Source organism: Biomphalaria glabrata, chromosome 11 (genome assembly GCF_947242115.1).
Source record: "Biomphalaria glabrata chromosome 11, xgBioGlab47.1, whole genome shotgun sequence".
Lineage (NCBI taxonomy): Eukaryota > Metazoa > Mollusca > Gastropoda > Planorbidae > Biomphalaria > Biomphalaria glabrata.
Genome location: NC_074721.1, coordinates 21,931,434 through 21,951,057, shown reverse-complemented (window position 1 = coordinate 21,951,057; position 19,624 = coordinate 21,931,434). Strand labels below are relative to the sequence as shown.

General features: G+C 33.9%; 1 protein-coding gene across 1 annotated transcript; it reads left to right on the top strand.

Annotated features, from left to right (window-relative positions):
- The first annotated feature begins 15,316 nt into the window (after positions 1-15,316).
- Positions 15,317-16,338, top strand: LOC129928945 (uncharacterized). The gene is made up of 3 exons (XM_056045544.1): positions 15,317-15,382; positions 15,796-15,961; positions 16,115-16,338. Exons 1-3 carry the CDS (start codon positions 15,317-15,319, stop codon positions 16,336-16,338), a joined length of 456 nt encoding a protein of 151 aa, XP_055901519.1.
- The last annotated feature ends 3,286 nt before the right edge of the window (positions 16,339-19,624 follow it).

Below are 19,624 nucleotides of genomic sequence, written 5' to 3'. Positions count from 1 at the left end.
GATAAAACTAAGGTATGAAACAAACACACAAATAGGGTTTTCTGTTTCATTGACTAGATAGTTTTATTTCAAATTAGACACAGGAATTCTTTGAACACTGATTTCCTTAAGACTCATGAAATACATACGAACGTAGACAATATTAAATATTTTTTTTAATAATAAGGTATTTACCATATAACTTGTTTACAAAAATTCTACATACTAATTGTACATTTTTATCACTAAAATGTTAGCAGCAATCTTAAGAATAATATGTAACAAAAGTTGAATATACTAAACTATGATAAAGTATAGTTTAATCTAATATATGAAACAAGAAAAACATTTTGGAAAATAATCTCCAAAGCAAGGATAAATAACGTTTTTACCCAGCTTTGTATATTTATTGTGTTTTTTAATTAATTATTTTTTGGTAGTCTTTTGTAATTCTTAAAAGTCTTTTTTTTTCTCTCTTTCTCATTTTACAAGGAACATTCTGGGTGGAAACAGGACACGGATCTCAAAAACGACTCTAAAGATTTTCCTAGAAATTTCTAGAAATTTGACAGTTGCTGTATATCGTTGGAATAGAATTGCTTGCTCAACACAAGGACATAAAACAGTAGAAAGAAGGGTAAACCTTTTTTTTTCGATGGACTGGGGGGTAATAGATGCGTAAAAAAAATAATTGCTCATTGAAAGATTGGTCAGCTGTATTAAAGTGTAATTGTCTTTAAGAAAAAAAAATGTTTTCACTTGTTTTCAATTCCTTTTATCAAGTTGCAAATTCTTTATTAGAAAAATCAAGAAGTTGGAAACAAAAAAAACCTCAATGAACATGGTTCTCAAACAAACACTATAACGATTTTCCTAGAAATTAGACAATTAATTATATCTTGGGGAAATGAATTACTAGCTAACTGGCCAAAAGTGGAAAACTCTAGTTGGACCTCTATAATGTTTTGAAATATTTTCTTAAATTTGGTCAGGAAAATTTTTATCTTGAACACATGCCAGCGGATTTTTCCGCATGTAGGCTCTATTCATCAAACATTCAATAAATAAATAAACGTTAGCACGCAAATCTTTATCTATCGGTCTAATATTACAATTTTATAAACTCTGAAAAGATTTATACATGCACTTAACCAGAAATTTTTTTTAGATGTCTGTGTGTGAAGGGGGGAATTGGAGCGGGGTAAAATTTGCCATTCATTAGTTAGAAGCGTTGATCAGCTGTATTATGGAGGAATTGTATTTTTTCTTACAATTTATTAATATTTTATTTGTTTACAATTTCTCTTATCAGACTGCAAATTCTTCATTGAAAACAGATCTAAATACTTGAGAAAATTTGATAGTTGATGTTTATCATGGTTATACAATTACTAGCTAATTGTCCTCAATGGGAAACTGTAGTTGGACCGTTATATTTTTTAAATTTATCATGTTTAATTAAATTTGGTCTAGTGAATCTTTATCTTGAATATATATATATATAGCTCCTGAACAGTTCAATCCCCTCGTTAAGTGATGAAGAAGACATCTCGATCAGATGGGAGAAATTAAGAGACGTAATCTACAGTTCGGCAATCACCGCCTTTGGGCCTCAAAAACACAAAAATGTAGACTGGTTTGAGGCGAATCTAGCACATATGGAACCTTGCATCGAGAAAAAACGATCTGCACACCTCGCTCACAAGACAAAGCCTAATCCAAAATATCTGGAGGCCTTCAAAAGTGCTAATAAAGAGGCAAAACAAATGGCTAGAAAATGTGCTAACAACTTCTGGAGGGATACCTGCAACAGAATCCAAGACAGTCTCCACTCAGGAAATAGCAAAGCTCTATTTGATGTCATTAAAGCGGCCCTGGGTCCAGCAGTGTCTAAGCCTGCCCCCCTTCTATCCAAATCAGGAGAAAAAATTACAGATCAAACCAAGCAGCTAGAACGATGGACAGAACACTACCTCGAAGTCTATGCCACACAGAATACAGTAGACGATGTCGCCCTGGCTTCTCTACCAGATCTTCCAGTACTGGAATGCCTAGATGAGCTTCCGAGCCTTAGTGACCTCAAAAAAGCCATTAACTGCTTAAAAAATAGAAAATCTCCTGGGAGTGATGGTATCCCAGTGGAAGTAGTGAAAGTCAACGAATCACTCCTGCTCCCTGAACTCTATATTCTCCTCTGCCGCTGTTGGGAAACAGGTCATGTCCCACAGGACATGCGTGACGCAACTATAGTCACAATATACAAGAACAAAGGGGATCGGAGTGATTGCAACAACTATAGGGGTATCTCTCTCCTCAGTATAGTGGGCAAGATCTTTGCTAGAGTGGCACTATCCAGGCTGCAAGTGATAGCTTCTAGAGTCTACCCAGAGTCTCAGTGTGGATTCAGGAGTGGTAGGTCCACTATAGACATGATATCTTCTCTACGACTACTGCAGGAGAAATTTAGAGAGAGAGACAGACCCCTTTACATTGTTTTTGTCGATCTGACTAAAGCTTTTGACATGGTCAGCAGAAGTGGCCTTTTCAAACTCCTGAGGAAAATAGGTTGCCCTCCCAAACTACTGAAGTTAATTGAATGTTTTCACGAGGAAACTAAATGTACTGTCAAATTCAATGGAGCCCAATCAGCACCTTTTGAGGTTTGCAGTGGTGTCAAGCAGGGATGTGTGCTCGCACCTACTCTGTTTGGCATATTCTTCTCCTGTCTACTGCATTATGCGTACAGCGACATAAACGAAGGTGTGTTTCTCCATACAAGATCCTCTGGAAAACTATTTAATGTATCAAGGCTGCGGGCAAAAACCAAGGTTAGGAAGCTACTCGTCAGGGAACTCCTGTATGCTGATGATGCAGCTATTGTGGCTGATTCTGATATTCAGCTACAGTCCATGGTTGACAAACTATCTGCTGCTTGCCAGAAGTTCGGCTTAAACATCAGTCAAAGCAAGACTAAGATACTTGTCCAAAACACAAACACTGCACCTCAAGTAAGCATTAATGGCCAACCACTAGAAATTGTTGATCACTTTTGTTACCTTGGCTCCATCATATCCAACAACACTCTACTGGATAAAGACATAAACAACAGGATAGCCAAGGCAATGGCCACCATGTCACGGTTGCAGAAAAGAGTCTGGGACAACATATTGCTGACTAGCAGTACTAAAGCCCTAGTCTACCGGACCTGTGTGTTGAGCACCTTGCTGTACGGAAGTGAAACATGGTCAACCTACTCATGGCAGGAAAAAAAGCTGAATGTCTTCCACCTCCGATGCCTAAGGCGGATCTTTAAAATAAGGTGGCAAGATAAGATAACAAATGAGGAAGTGCTACATAGAGCAGGATGCCAGGACATCCGCTCTGTTATCAGCAGCAGACGCCTTGGCTGGCTTGGCCACGTTCGTAGAATGCCAGTAGGTCGACTTCCACAGGACATCCTGTATGGCGATCTAATTGAAGGCAGGAGAGCCGCTGGTCGCCCACTTTTACGTTATACGGATGTATGCAAACGCGACATGAAGCTCTTCAAAATCGACACTGGCAACTGGGAAGAGGTGGCACTGGACAGATCCACATGGAGAGAGAGCATAAAGGAAGGGTCACAGATTGCAGATGTCATACACAACAGAAGCAGAAAGAAGGGTGAAAATGCAATGGCGCCTGGTGATTTTATATGCCCAACCTGTGATCGCAGCTGTGTATCAAGGATTGGCCTCTTTAGTCACACAAGAAGTTGCAAAGGGAAAAGATCGTCTCACGAGACGTAAAATGCCACAGAGACAGATATATATATATATATATATATATATATATATATATATATATATATATATATATATATATATGTATGTATATTATAAAGTAGAAAGTAAGGCGTATGTATGTATGTATATAATATGTATGTATTTATGTGCCGAATAGTAATGAGAACCGTTTGACCAATCTTGATACAACTTGGAAGAAATTTTCCTTGGGTACTAACGTAGACCATAGTGTACATATTGTAGCCCTAAAACAAACTTAAGACCCTCAAAAAAAGTTGACCAGCTCTATGAAAGCATTATAACTTCATCGATCTAGGCTATGTTTACCATATTTACATGAAAAGATCGAAAGGATCTAGATCTAGATCTAATTTTAAGAACTACACTTTGCGCAGATAGTTTTTTACTTTGACACATGAAAATACAAAATATAGTCTATTGATTTCATTTTTTAAAAAAATTAACCTTTAAATTTGTCTTTCAATAGCATTTTTACATAATTTGTTCCTTATATCTGCGAATTTAGAATTCCCGAAGAACATACTTTCATTAGGAAATTACGCGAAATGTTACACATCTCTCCTAGGTCTAAAACTTTAAGATGATAAGAACTTCTCTTCGCAAAAATAGTTTTATACTTAAACACATGAACATACTAATTATAGTTCATTTATTTCATATTTTAATCAAATTAACATTCAAATGTGTTTTTCTAAAGCATTTTTCATAAATTCGTTTACTAGAGCTGCGAAACCGTCTTGAGATATATTCTAATAGTTTCATTCATGAATCTAATTAGAAAAGGTCACGCATGCGCAGAGCGAAGCCTTCACGCTAAGACTGAACTCTAGACTCTAGATTTGTCTAGATATAGATCTATGTCTAACTCAAGATCTAGATCTACTTTATACCTTAACACATGAACATACAAAATTAAGTATATTCATTTCAAATTTTAATCAAATATATGTAGGCCTTCAATCAAATGTTTTTATTTGAAAGAAATGGATTTAAGTCCATTAGCTATTTAGATAGCTCCATTCATACTATTTTTACATTCACACATTCCCTTTACTTTTAAAATTATTATTTCATTCAATTGTTTACAAAGCACTCTCAGTGACTATATCGAAAGTGATACGCAAATTAAGACCCGCGGGCCACGGGTAAATTATGGCTAGTGTATGTATATATGTATGTATGTATGTATGTATATATGTATCAAAAACGTTTGACCAATCTGGTTAAAACTTGGCATAAATGTTCCATGGGTACTATGGGTTCATTAAAGAATTTAATAAATAGAACTATCACAAAACTATAATCTTCTATAACATATATATTTGTTTTTTTTTGCAGCATAGTTTATTTGACTGTTTTGTATTTTGTGTGCTGCCGATGCCTTTGACAATACTTATTGGGAATTTCTTCTGAGATCAGTACCTCTAACTATATTTGGTGCCGAATATATTTCTATAAGATCAACATGCTCTTCTGTTTCATATGCTCTCAATATTGTATTATAATTGCGAGCAAAATCTAAACGTGCGTTATGCTTATGACTTACTGACTTAATCCTGTGACACACCTCTCCGCCGAACTCGTTCTGAGCAGCTGCTCCCATGTCATTCCAGTAACCTCAGTCTCACTGATGACTGACCTCTTACAGGTTTGCTTGGGTCTGCCCACTTTCCTCTTTCCTTTCGGATTCCAAAAGAGTGTCTACCTTGCAACATTGGTAACTGGTTCTCGCATGATATGTTCTATTGATGTCAACTTTCCCTTTTCGATATCTTGGGCTATAGATTTTTTCCCTGTTTCTCTCCAAAAAAATTACAGTAGTTATCTTTTCGGAGCTCCTAATTCCCAAAATCCTGCATAGGCTTCTTTTGACAAAAGTCTAGAGTTTTCAATATTTGATTTTGTGACTCATAATGCTTTTGAATCTTAGAGAAGGATAAACTTTTTCTTCTAGATTCATATATTGTTTTGCAAAGACAGTGCCTTGGTCCGACATATTTTTGAAGGGTAGAAAAAGCAAAACTAGTTTTAGAAATGTGCTTTTGTATATCTTCATCAGTTCCCAATATCATTACTAGCTTAACTTGCCTGAAGTGGTGAAGTGTTCTGTATCTCGAATGTTCTCTCCCTGTAGCATGATTGGGTTCTCTTGTCTGTTGTTGATACTCATAACTTCTGTTTTCTTTTTGTTGATTTGTCTTTTTCGCTATTGCTGAGAGTCTTGTGAGTTTTATCTGAGTATTTTGTGCGTGGGAGAGGGGGCAGATGTTATCGGCGAAGCTCAGATCTTGTAGATGTTGTGCTAGGTTCCATTGTTTTCCGCTTTTATTATCTAGGACTGTCTGCCTCATGACCAATTGATTATAACCATACTTCTCAAGGGCAAAAGCATATATCCTTGTGTTACTCCTGGTTTTACTTCAAAAGGATATGTCAGCTTACTATTACTTGACATGATGCTGTTTTTTTATAATCGATAAATATACAAATAGTCTTTAACTCAAGAAAACATAAAGAAGTTAGAACAAATACAAAATAGAGCAGTGAGATTTATAACAAAAGACTATTCCAATTGGATTAGAGTAAGACCATAAGTAAAATGAGTAAACCTAGAGACACTTTAAGACGGAAGAATAAAAAGTAAAGTAGCTACATAAAACAATAAACCATAATTTACATAAAGAAAAATAAATAAAGAAAAAAAGCAAATGAAATATACACAAAGATAGAGGCACATTTTATTTTCCTTATGCTAGAACAAATTCGTACAAGTGCATTTTCTTCCCTAGTGTCATTAGAGGACGAAATGGGTTGTCTGAATCAGACATGAAAACCAATAACTTTGCAGAGTTTGAGTTATTGATTGACATGCATGACTAGATTGACATGAAATGCAAAGGACGTAATTGTCTTTTTTATGATATGATAAGATTAGATAAGAATATAATTTTAACTTTAACATACACAGTTTTTGATATAATCTTGGCATTAGCATTTAATTATTTTATTTTATTCTAAATATCTTTTGATTCTTATGGTCTAATTCTTCCCACAAGGCCTATCGTCATTTAGTTAAGCGCATTTTTTAAACTATCTATTCGTTATAAAAATGAAGTTAATGTAGTGTAAATAATTTATTAAGTAAACAGTTATATTCTCATTGATTCATGTGTTGTCATTGATCATAAACTTATATGTAGAATTTGATGGTGATCGGATGAATAGAAGTAGTCGAAGAATCTATAGCAAAAATTTAAACAACATCCGAGGAGACAAACAAAGCGGGTTAATATAATAATAATATAACTTGTCTTCGAGTCCGAAGATTAGTGAGTAATGCAGTATTTCTTGTGGCTGCGCATCCCCAGCTGCAACCTACATATTTTGCCACCCCAGGGCAAGCAAAACCATTGCCTGCATGTTGTCGATTTAGACTTTCTGTTCTCGTCTGCGTCCGTCCTTGGAATCGGATTTTCTTTTCGTCTCAAATGTGTATCCCACGGCCTTTGTGAGTGACCTCCAGCTGTCTCGTTCGGAGGGCGCATGCAACCAGATGCTCTAGTTATGGTCAGCTAAGGCAAGTTAGCGCCTAAGCTGGTCTTTGAAGCGTTACCGTGGGGGCACCTCTGTTACGTCGACCATCTTTTAGCTCACCAAAAAAAAGACTGCCCAGCGTAATTGTCGGACCATTAGAAGTCTCTAGATATTGTCCATACCGGTGTTCGCAAGGACATCTCTGTTTGTAGGGTAAATACACGCGTTTTTATAAAATATGAAAGGGAAGATGTAAACAAATTCAGCCTAACTGAATGCTTCAGTACAATTAAGTCCTGTCAAAACTTAAGAAAGAAACGCATCCCTTTGCTCTGTATTTAGCTTTATTAATTGGAAATAAAGAAAATAACAACAACAACCAACAACAACAATCCAACCGGTAATTTTTTCATTTATTTTTTACCATTACCTGTTAAGAACTAGGTAGGTCATCCATTTTTGTTTAAATATCTTTATTTAAAGATTTAGCTTCGAGCAAGCAAATATTGTTGCTTATATAGAGATATATATTTTGAAAGATTTAATCATAAATTCGTATGTATATATATTTATAATTGCAATTTTGTAGGAGTAATAAGGATCCTTTTTTAGAGGCCCCTGAAAGGGGAAAAGACGCTATTAGTTTTGTGTAAAATGTCTGTTCGTCTGTCCGTCCTTCCCGTTTAGAAAACTAGAAAAAATCTTGAAAATCCGACTTCATAATATTTTAGCTAATTCAAAGTTCTGATGCGACGGCTACTTTTTTTTTCTAAAAGCAAAAAAAACAAACAACTCCTAATTTACGATACCATCGTTGATTTGACTTCCTTAAATTAAATTAGTGTTTAATTTTATGAATAATTGACTTTGTGTTAAATAACAAGAGCATGCATTTCCCTTTAATTCTATACCAAATAAAACATTTTCTGGTCTCGAAAGGAAATGGATGCTTCCAGATGAATCAATGGTTTTGGATTAGTCTTGAGACGGGGCAGAACCTGGTGTGGCTAATCAAGCCAATTTTAGAGCGGCAGACTTTGCCACAATTCATGCATGTGTATGCCGCTGATTCAAGGATAGCTTTCTTTTTTCCGTCTTTATTAAGGCCACTTCGTTTCTTTTGCTCTAGGCGAGGATCGTCCCAGCAAGCACAGTCTATCTCAATGCACTTCGGTCTGGCTATTTCTTTCCACATAATTTCGTTGATGTATGTGGCTCTCATGTCTCGCTTGCAGACATGTCTATATGTTAGTCTTGGGCGGCCCTTGGGTCTGACTCCCTCACAAGCTCAGCATATAAGATATCTTTCGGGATTCTACCATCTGGCATACGAGTGATATGTCCGAGCCAGTCTTCTTCTAAAACAGCTGGGCTAAACACAGATCGGGTCCTCATTAAAAGGATAGGTACTTGTCCTCTGTGGCGGAAATAGCCCACTCTAGAAATTAACCTGGCCTTTATAGAGCAGGAAGGATCCACATCTACCATACTAAAACAATTTGGCATCGGGTAGTTTAAAATCCTATCCATCAGACCATCAGATGCCAATTTTTGCTACACCGATGGGTTTGTGCTAAGGGAACCATATAGATTCTTGTATGGGGATGTAATAGACTACCCTCACCGACCAGAACCAGATCGCCTCTCTCGTCCATGCGGCTCTGCCATTAATGCTTAGTTTAACTGGTATAGCCAGGGCATTCTAGACTATTGAATCCCGAATAACCGAAAAAGAGCCCGCGCAGTCACGGTCGTGTTGGTAACAGACTCTCACTTCAGTCTCTTAGCCAAGGATGGCAGTGGGGGAGGGTCACCAGAAATAGAAGAGGCAGCCGGCTCGCAGAAAGCATCCACCGAGCTTTCATTTTGTATGCAGTGGACGTCCTCACATTGCTGCTTGAGGGGCAATGAGGCGGCTGACGTCCTTGCAAGAGATGGAGATTTATATGGTTTGTGGTATTGATATTTTCAAAGTTATGTCTGTTTAATTAATAATAGCAATAGTCAATAGTCAAAATCTTAATGTCTGATACTTTTTCTATTTCACATATTACAGGTGATACGATGAATACAACAAAGGTCAATGAAGTCACAGATAACACACAGACGAATCTCACTGAATTGAGCTTTGAACTTTGGAAAACCTTTGATATTTTAATTAATTGCTTTTTAGCAGAGGTTCTTGGAATGTTTGGTATTATTGGAAATGTAATCAATGTAATAGTTTTATCACAACATGGTATGAGTAATACAACAAATTTAATTTTGTTGTTTTTAGCAATATCTGATTTAATATTCTCACTATTAACTGTTTTCCATCATATTCCAAATATCGTTTTTTATTTTAATAATTATCTCTCAATTACATTGACTTCATATTATTTTCAATTTTTTTATGCCATAAAAATTTTATCTTTATTCACTAGTACATATTTTGTAACAATGTTATCTGTAGAAAGAATGATTGCTGTTTGTTTTCCATTTCATGTCTCAAGAATAGTCACAGCTCCTAGAATGAAATGTGCTGCTCTAGTGATCGTTGTTTTCTTAGGAAGTTTACTTTCTCCTTTTTTTGCACTAAGTTATTTAGATGTTGAGGAAGTTGATAACGTAACAGTAACACAACGTTATGGAAGTCATTTTCTTTTGAACAACTATGATTTTTTAATTAATTTCTTCTTGAGTACTTTTATGAACATATACTCAATGATTATTCCCACAATTATTGTTTCAATGTGTACTTTTGCTACTGTTATAAAAATAAAAATCTCATCACAAAATTTCCAAAACATTTCTAAACACTCAATGTCCAAAAGAATTAAAGACATGCGCTCTGTTAAAATCAGTTTTTTTCTGTCAACAGTTTTAATATTTGTTGTACTCGTTCCGTCTGGTATAACTGAAACATTGTTAATGCATAAGATTATTGGATCCAACTTATCTTCGAAGATCATTTATTTGATAGCAGATTCAGAAAATATATTATATATAATTAATTCATCTTTCAATTTTATTTTATACGTAGTTACAAGTCGAAAATATGCACAAACATTTAGAAATCTTCTGAGGAAAAAATGTAAAAGGTGACTACTTATTGTGTTCTTTATACTTGAAAGCATGGCATGAAAATAAAATCTAGGTCTACTATAGAAGTTTTTTTCATTGATTTATCAAAATATATGTAGCATCATATTTGGTCTCCAACATAATGATAGATATGAAATCTCCTGTGTTGGGACAACAATAAATTAATTTTTGATAATGATAAAATTAGGAATACTAATAGTTGTTTTTCACTCTAATTTTTTAGTATACATTAAATAGTTTTTAAAAAGGAAAAGAATCATACACACATTTAGACGGCTGCTATGCTTAAGGCTATGTGGTGGCCACATTATTGAGATTAATTCAATAGTCAACTATAAAATAAATGACTTAAAAGGCCTTACAACAATATTTGTATATTGTAATATGAACACTTTATTGAACCACAAAGTACAATTATTGACCGGGGAAAAAATAACAGCAACGCATAATAAAAATGGAACGCATCTGCAAAAACAATACTTCATATTATATAAGTATATATTTGTATGTGCTTCTTGTTATAATATGAGCTGTGGTCAATTTCTTAAGTGGTGAAATTGTAATAGAAGAAGAAGATGTAATTTATTTGGTAAAACTTTATTCTTCTTCTAATATTTCGCTCAGATGTTGTTTTTTTTTAAAGAAGGGAATTAAATATGTTAACTTTATCTTATGTTTTATTTTGTTGAGGATTCCATAATAGTAAATGTATATGGTTAATTAATGCAGAGTAGATTACTTGTTCTCCCATCCCCTCTTTTTTTTTTCGCCGCTTAAGTTACGTAGGTTAACTCTACTCCGACTTGCAGAAATAAAAGAGTGATCTTCCCATGAATTCTAGGTAACAATGTTTACGTCCGGCCCTGTTATTTATTGATGGGTGAGTACTACTTGTTCCCCCCCCCCCACTTTTTTTTCGCTGCTAAAGTTACGTAGGGTAACTATAGTCCGACTTGCAGAACTAAAAGAGTGATCTTTCCTTTACTTTTTGTCCAAACTCTTGAGCCATGAAGAGAATTATATATATAGATACAATCTTCCATGTTCATAAGCTCTTCGCTAGCAGAGTGGTTACCGTATTGACTTGAGAATACCGAGAAGGCTTTATCCCACGAGTTCAAAGTCGTGTCAATCACCTTTTTTAAATAAAATAAATTTAAACAACGATTATCCAGATACCCCATTCTATCTCCCCCTACCCTTTTTAAACTAGTCCAGACAAGTGATAGGATCTTGGCGTATTGAAAAAGCTAAAAGCATGAAATTGCGCTAAACGAAAACAATTGTTACAAATATTTCTAATCGCACAGATTTATTTTTGTTGGTCTAGATCAGGGGTTCTCAACCTGTGGGGCGCGACAACTTTGGGGGTCGGTTGACCATTTGCCAGGGGTCACCTAAGACCATCGAAAATATGGATTGTTATTGTCTACCCTACAATTCTGTTTTTGTGCTGGGGGTGGGGGTCGCGGCAGAGTGGGGGATTGTAAAAAGGGGTCGCCGAGCTTAAAAGGTTGAGAACCGCTGGTCTAGATCTATTAGAAATTTAATTGTTTGACTGATCCCTTGCTAATTGATACATTTAATATTAGCTTTGTTTTTTTAAAGCATTTTTTTTGTATTTAGTTTGTTTTTTGTTTAACTAAATCAGCTCACTCTATTTGACTGTCTGTACACGTTATTTCTCACACATCAAATCTTGGATCAAATTGAAATGTCGGATAATTATTTCTTGTACCTGACAAAACAATAATCAATACAAAAAAAGTTAATTAATTAGATAATAAATTATTGGCAATTAATTATTTTGTTTGATATCGAACTAGAAATTGTACTTGACAGATGTGGCGTGTAGAGTGAATGTGTCGCTTTAAAGTTTGAAACGAACAATAGATAGCTATGAAACTTTCTATTTTTTATAAGACATTGCACAGTCGTTAGTTGTTGGAGCCCTGGTAATGAATTCAGTCTTACATTTTATTTTATATTTAAAAAGCTGTCAGGGTAACTTTTACATAAATACCCCTTTCTTTCTCCAATCTAATTAACACAATTACACTTAAACTTACACATAAACTTTGTTGTTTTTTTTAACGTATTTTTTATATTTTTCTAGTTAGTCTTTGTAAAAGGTTTACCACGAGATTCGTTTTTGCTTCTGTAATTAGTCTGTTGCCATGTTATTATCCTCTTTGTAAGGTTTGAACTGAAGGGACACAGATGATGTGATAGCCTTATGACAATAATACATTTGAATTATTTTTTTATGGACTCAATACACCTCAACATTTGTTTTTTTTAACATTGTCTCAATTATTATTTTCTTATATGTTTCATTTCTATGTTTAAACCTCACACATTCAGATTAAAGCTTTGATAATCGCCGCCGAAAAGAAATTGTTCGATAAATAATAAAATTCTACCATAATATGTAAGTTATAGTCCTCAATTTATTTAACTAGAAACATTTCAGATTTAGCAAAGGTTGGAAAAAGGCGACTAGGAAAATATTATCTGGGCTTAGAACTCATCTCAATCGTGACTCTTATACTAAAAAAAATTTCGTTTGAATTCTAACTTTTCCAAAGCAAAGTCTTTCTTAAAATAATTATGATAAATTGATGTGATAAATTGATGTGAAATTACATAAACTTTGTCTGGAAAGAGTGAAAATGATTAATCCTCGCTTCTTTTTATAATTTCTGCTATTGGTTGCATTTGGCATTAAATAATAGGGGTGGGGCGATTCGATGAAAGCGTTTAATGTATAGCATAGATAAATTATATAATATATAATAGTATTTGTTTGTCCGATGGGGAGAAGGCGATTGCATATATCGCCGCTCCCACCTTGTACTACCCGTTTTTATTTTATATTTACAAATCATAAAATTTGAGATTAGAGTGTGGTGCGACATAATATACAAATGGGTTCACATATCAATCTGTAGTTTATATTATATAGATATTCAAAGAATTTTGTTCACAAACAATGATTTCTACATAAAAATAGGACCGCCCCCCCCTCAGAGGGCTAGAGTGGGGAGGGCAGTACATGCAATCGCCCCACCCTACCCCAACGAATTGGCCAAGATACCAGAAATAATCTAAAAACAGGTTGAAATAAAAATAATTAGTATATATTTTTAACATAAGTAATAAATTCGTATGCAAATTGTGTGAATTCTATACTAAAATTCGTCCCACCCCGACCATTCGGGGGGAGGGGGTCGGCCTAGTGGGGGTGGGGCGATCACCCCTACCGCCCCCCCCCCCCTGGATCCGTCAGTGGGTACGTGAAGTCAAGTATTGCTATAATAAAGCCTACAAAATGTAATTGTTTCGATCAAATTTCAAAAAAACAAAAACAACGTAAACTAAACCATTGTACTCCCTAAACTTGAGTATTCTTTCATTTAGAACTGCATCAAACTAGAACAGCACATTAGTCATTAGTGTTAGCTCCATAATATCCAGTTTTGTGCAAATATAAGTAGGGATGCTGACGACAAAAATTGTTTACACGTTTGTCAGGAACATAAAAACTAATTATAAATAATGAACGCCCAGGATTGTTTCCATGAACATAACATAAAGTGTTTATTTATATTATAGAACAAAAATAATAATAAAATTAATATGGCAAAAAGTAATAATAATAAATTCTATAGGTTATCACCAATAATTAACAATATCCAAAAACATTTACTTAAATACATAAGCTTAACGAAATAATTGGATATGACACAAGAATGAATTAACAACTGTCTTCCAACGAACATCGCCCGTGAATCAGGATACAGGATTATGAACAGTGCTTTTAGTTTTTAATATTTAAAAATATCAGCTAAAACACTGTTAATCAACAAATATATATATATTACAACTTATTTCGTTTTGAAATTGTTTTTACCATGAATAAACTTACTTTTCAAAGTCTTTGCAAATTTAGGACTTGTTAGAACGTACAAAATAAAATTAAATGACGAGTTAATTAGATAAAAAAATTGTTCCGAATGCAGTAGTAATTTAAAAGCTTGATATGTTAAATGAAATATTGATCTGTCCACAGCTAATAACGTATCAAGAATTCCAGATGGAACAAGTACAAAACATATCAAGAATTCTTTAATGCCGAATGCAATCATTAGCAGAAATTATAAAAAGGAGCGAGGATTAACGTTTTCACTCTACCGCACTCTCCCCTTTCCAGAAGAAAACATGACGTTTTAAAACAGAATATTCAAATGTGGCAACATAGTTTATGTAATTGCACACAAATTTATCTGAATTATTTTAAGAAAGACTTTGTTTTGGAAAATTTAAAATTTATACGAAATTTTTCATTATAAGAGAAACAATTGCGATGAGTTCTGAACCCAAATATTATTTTCCTAGTCACTTTTTTTCAAACCTTTACTCATACTGATATTTTTCTATTGTATAAAAAATTTTGAATTTTAGACTATAACTCACAATATATACTTGAATCATAAAAATGCAAAAAAATTAGAGTGCACTCTAATTATCCCACTTAATTTCTCCTCCCACTTCCGAATTTTTTGTTTAGAGCTTTGAATTATACTTCTGTAACTAAACAAAGTTACAAACATGCCTACTGAATCAAAATTACAGCGCTCCCCCAGACCTACTGGCAATCAAGAGAAATGCCTCAACATGGCTGGGTTTTTTATGTTGTTTTTTCGAATAATTGTTTTTTAGAGGAGATCCTCAAAGCCTTAATGTGAGGTATTTTATTTTATCAATAACAAATTGGTTGTATTTCCAATATAGTAAAGGCCTTAAATTCATATTTCAATATTTTTCAAGCAAACATTTTGAAAAGGACCTTTTGAATATGATGAATAATGAGCTTTAGATGTCAAAAGAATGCGTTTCTGCTGTGAAGAATGCAAGAAACGCTTTTGGCTTCCCAGACCACCAAGCTGTCAAGAATTTTACTTCAACTAGACTGGGTTTTTTTTGCCAAAGGTTGAGAAACACTGTTTTATATATATATAATCCGCTAGTGATCTAATATAAGGTACAATGAAACTGGGTTTACATGATTTGTTCAAAACTTTCATACTTCTATTGAGATAGATTTAGGATATTTTTTAAACACTTTTAATTTTATTGTCCTCAGGTTTCTAGAGGGACATTGAACACACTAAACGCTCGACATTCTATAGAATACCTGTATATATACATACTGTCACCACCTCAAAGTTGGTTCCAAATAGTTGATACCCTATTTTAATATTATGAGTGTAGTTCACAACTCATGAATCCAGAAGGTGAACACTTTTAACTTTGAGTTAACCAGTTACTTGAAAGCAGTCGGTAAGAATCAATCAGTAAGAACAGTAAGTTAGAAACTGTCATTAAGGACAGTCAGTTAGAAACTGTCATTAAGGACAGTCAGTTAGAAACTGTCAGTAAGGAGAGTCAGTTAGAAACTGTCAGTAAGGACAGTCAGTTAGAAACTGTCAGTAAGGACAGTCAGTTAGAAACTGTCAGTAAGGACAGTCAGTTAGAAACTGTCATTAAGGACAGTTAGTTAGAAACTGTCAGTAAGGACAGTCAGTTAGAAACTGTCAGTAAGGACAGTCAGTTAGAAACTGTAAGTAAGACAGTCAGTTAGAAACTGTCAGTGAGGACAGTCAGAAACAGTCAGTGAGAACAGTCAGTTAGAAACTGTCAGTAAGGACAGTCAGAAACTGTCAGTAAGGACAGTCAGTTAGAAACTGTCAGTAAGGACAGTCAGTTAGAAACTGTCAGTGAGGACAGTCAGTTAGAAACTGTCAGTAAGGACAGTCAGTTAGAAACTGTCAGTGAGGACAGTCAGTTAGAAACTGTCAGTAAGGACAGTCAGTTAGAAACTGTCAGTGAGGACAGTCAGTTAGAAACTGTCAGTAAGGACAGTCAGTGAGAAACTGTCAGTGAGGACAGTCAGTTAGAAACTGTCAGTGAGGACAGTCACTTAGAAACTTTAAGGGGCTATTGTAAAGTAAATGGAGATGTGTACCAGTATTTCTATAAGGAGTCAATAAGTTATTATCAAGTATTTCTATAAAGAATTGTGAGTGAATATTCGTGGTATGTATCATACTCCATATGTGTTGTTATTATCATTATTATTTATAATAAGCATAACATTTGTGTCTGCTACATAAGAAGTTATTTCCTTATTTACGAGAGATGTATGAACGTATGAAGTTAGGGTTAGGGTTAGCATCCTGACCACGCCTACAATATGAGTTTATAATATGAACCCATTGTTACCAAAGGGACATCCCAAACCAACCCAGTGACACATACATGTATATACACAAAATTAGCTAGTATCAGAGTATATAATAATAATTTATTTTACAATTTTTCAACACTGTATACAATGTTACCCTCAATTTTTTTGCACTCACAATGGATGCTCATACCATATATTTTCTCCATTAGCATACTCATGTGCCTTCTCAATTTATTCTTCTTCAATAGATTTGTCCTGAACACTATCAGTACTAAGTAAATATCTCTAACCTATTGCAACAAAAAGATAGATGTATTAGCTCATGGAAAAGTCTATCATTGAAAGGCTTCTTAATGGTAGTAGTAGAGGACTAATCGTTGTTAAAGTGTCAGTAATGGAGTTCTTATGACCAGAAAATGGTTTAAAGTTGAAAGAAACGAAGTAGATAAAAGTGTGTCTTATTGTGTAAAGAAGCGTGTTTGTCATCAATGTGTAGAATGCTGGGTTCGTGTGACCTGGAGCTACACAAGTAGCAAACATAAGTATGATACATGATCTCGAGTCCGATTTCAGTAGACAAAATAACGTTTATTCAATGTGAATAATAAACTGCACTTTCAGTTAGAAATCACTGGTTAAATGAGAACTGGCATGATATCCTTCATAGTAGTTACACAAAACATAATGAGAATAGCCCAAGATAAGAATAGTTACATCCGCATCTCAGCGGTATCAAATATCATAAGTCCTTTAGAATAGGTGTACATACAATTTTACTACTAAATCACGTCATCATCACAGAGGGTAACAAAACATGTGCACAGTTCCGAGTACAACAAACTACTGATTTAAAGTAAATTTAGTCATTTCTCACTTCCTCAGAAGTTTTTCTCGTGCTTTTCGCCACTTGACCCAAGGTGAACCAATAACACGCAATGTCAAACAAGACTGTGACACTTTTCAAGAAACATAAGAATCTAGCAAGCCTTCTAATTATTCAATTGTACATAGCAACTTTAATAGACAGTTGATTCTAAGACCTATTTATGTTTTACGAATAGCATCAAAGACGACAAAGAAATTTTTTTTTTATACACGAAATTTTTCAACATAAGAAAGAAATGAAAATGTTTATAATATTTTGAATTCCACCAGAAACCTCAAAATTTATTTGTTTATCATCGCAATGTATATAACTATCTATCAATAACAAAAACATGTGCTAACTTGTTAAAAACGACATCATTCATTTGGTACATACACAACATTTTTTTATAACTGCTAATTACAAGTCAGTTTTATTTCGGCACAATACTAGTTTTCGTTGTTAAGAGAATGGTTCAATACAAATACAAGGAAGAGAAGAATGTCATGTATTAAGAAATCGCCACTTTGCTTTTTCATATGCTGCATTCTGTGAATATTGATAAACAATTAGTCACCAACAACAAAAAAGGCATGCTTTGTTCAATTATGTATTGTTCCATACAATTATATTCGTCAACACCTATTTCAATAAACAGAGAATGAAAATCTTCATTAGTGCTTATTGTTAAATTCAGAATATCAAAATGAATAGTAAAGCAAGCATATAAGACATTACACCAAAGAACATTTTATTATTTTTGCGAAAACTAGCGTGGTTACTATTTTAAAAAGTCTACTGTCGTTATTTTATACAAGTTTGTTTTTATTGTAGTATAACTGAGAAGTTTCTTTTCTTTGTGTGTCCAGCGTGTCAAAAGGTCATTTCCAGTATGTGTGTGTTCATAGTAGTTAAGCAATGTATTCTTCTTATATGATACAGACGTTACTTCAAAAAGACGATTACGTCCTACATCATGTGAGATGTGTTTGTGATCGTTCATTGTCTACTGCAATCTTGTCAAATAAAGTCATGTAGTCTAGTTGTTGTTATTCCATTACAATTTATTTATATATTGTTTAAAGTTATTGCATTTTTATTATGCCAAATGGAGCAAACATCATTATAAAACCATCTAATAGTTGAGAATTAATTTTAATTATCATTAAGGGTTAAAAAGACATTACTTGTACTTCTTATATCTACCAGTTATTTAGAGACACATATGAGCACTCTTTTCTGGCTGCTAAGGTGAAGTTCCTAGAAATAAAATATTTTTTATTTGCCTCTATCCCAAAATTTTGTTAATAATTTTAAAATATCGAGCACAAAATGACCAGTTTGTGTGTAAAGAGTTCATAAATTCATAGATATTTGGAATGAGTTTTAGCGTAAGAAGGAAAAAAATTAAATCATTTGCATATACAGAGATTGGTCATGTAACCCTGGCAAAATCAATCTGTCTGACTGTCTGTCTATCTATATAGCAATCTAACTATCAATAGATTTAAGACCTTTTTTTTTTACTTTCAAACACCATCAGTGCTGTAATTCTACATATTTTGAATATGTCCTTTACATAGCATACATTTCTTTTCAATGATTCTAAACAAATAAATATATTTTACTTTTTGACTAGATTCTAAAGTTGAAGATGAACACTACACACAAGCAACATTACACAATGTTGACTAAAGAATATTTGCTAGATGTCAGTGATAATGTGTACATCCCTTTTGACATATTGCTGAATTGCATTTTGGCTGAATTACTTGCTATATCAGGTTTTATCGGGTATCTCCTTACAGTCTGTGTATTATCTCAACAAGGACTCAAAGATACAACTAATTTATTACTTCTGTATCTGGCTGTGTCGGATTGGATTTTTTCGTTTCTAACCATTTTACACAGAATTCCTGATGTGGTATTTTATTTCAATACACATCTATCAATATCTCTAAGTTCATACAATGTCCAATTTTTTGATACGATTAAACTTGTATCATTGTTTGCTAGCACATATTTGAACACAATTTTATCTGTGGAAAAAATGTTTGCTGTTTGTTTTCCATTTCAAGTTTCTAGAATTGTAACACGCTTTAG

Excerpts from the sequence above, each read along its gene's own strand:
- LOC129928945 (XM_056045544.1), top strand. The coding sequence starts at position 15,317 with ATGCAAGAAACGCTTTTGGCTTCCCAGACCACCAAGCTGTCAAGAATT. Across the intron at positions 15,383-15,795 it reads TTTTACTTCAACTAGACTGG|GACAGTCAGTTAGAAACTGT; the intron begins GTTTTTTTTGCC and ends ACTGTCATTAAG. Across the intron at positions 15,962-16,114 it reads AGAAACTGTCATTAAGGACA|GACAGTCAGAAACTGTCAGT; the intron begins GTTAGTTAGAAA and ends ACTGTCAGTAAG.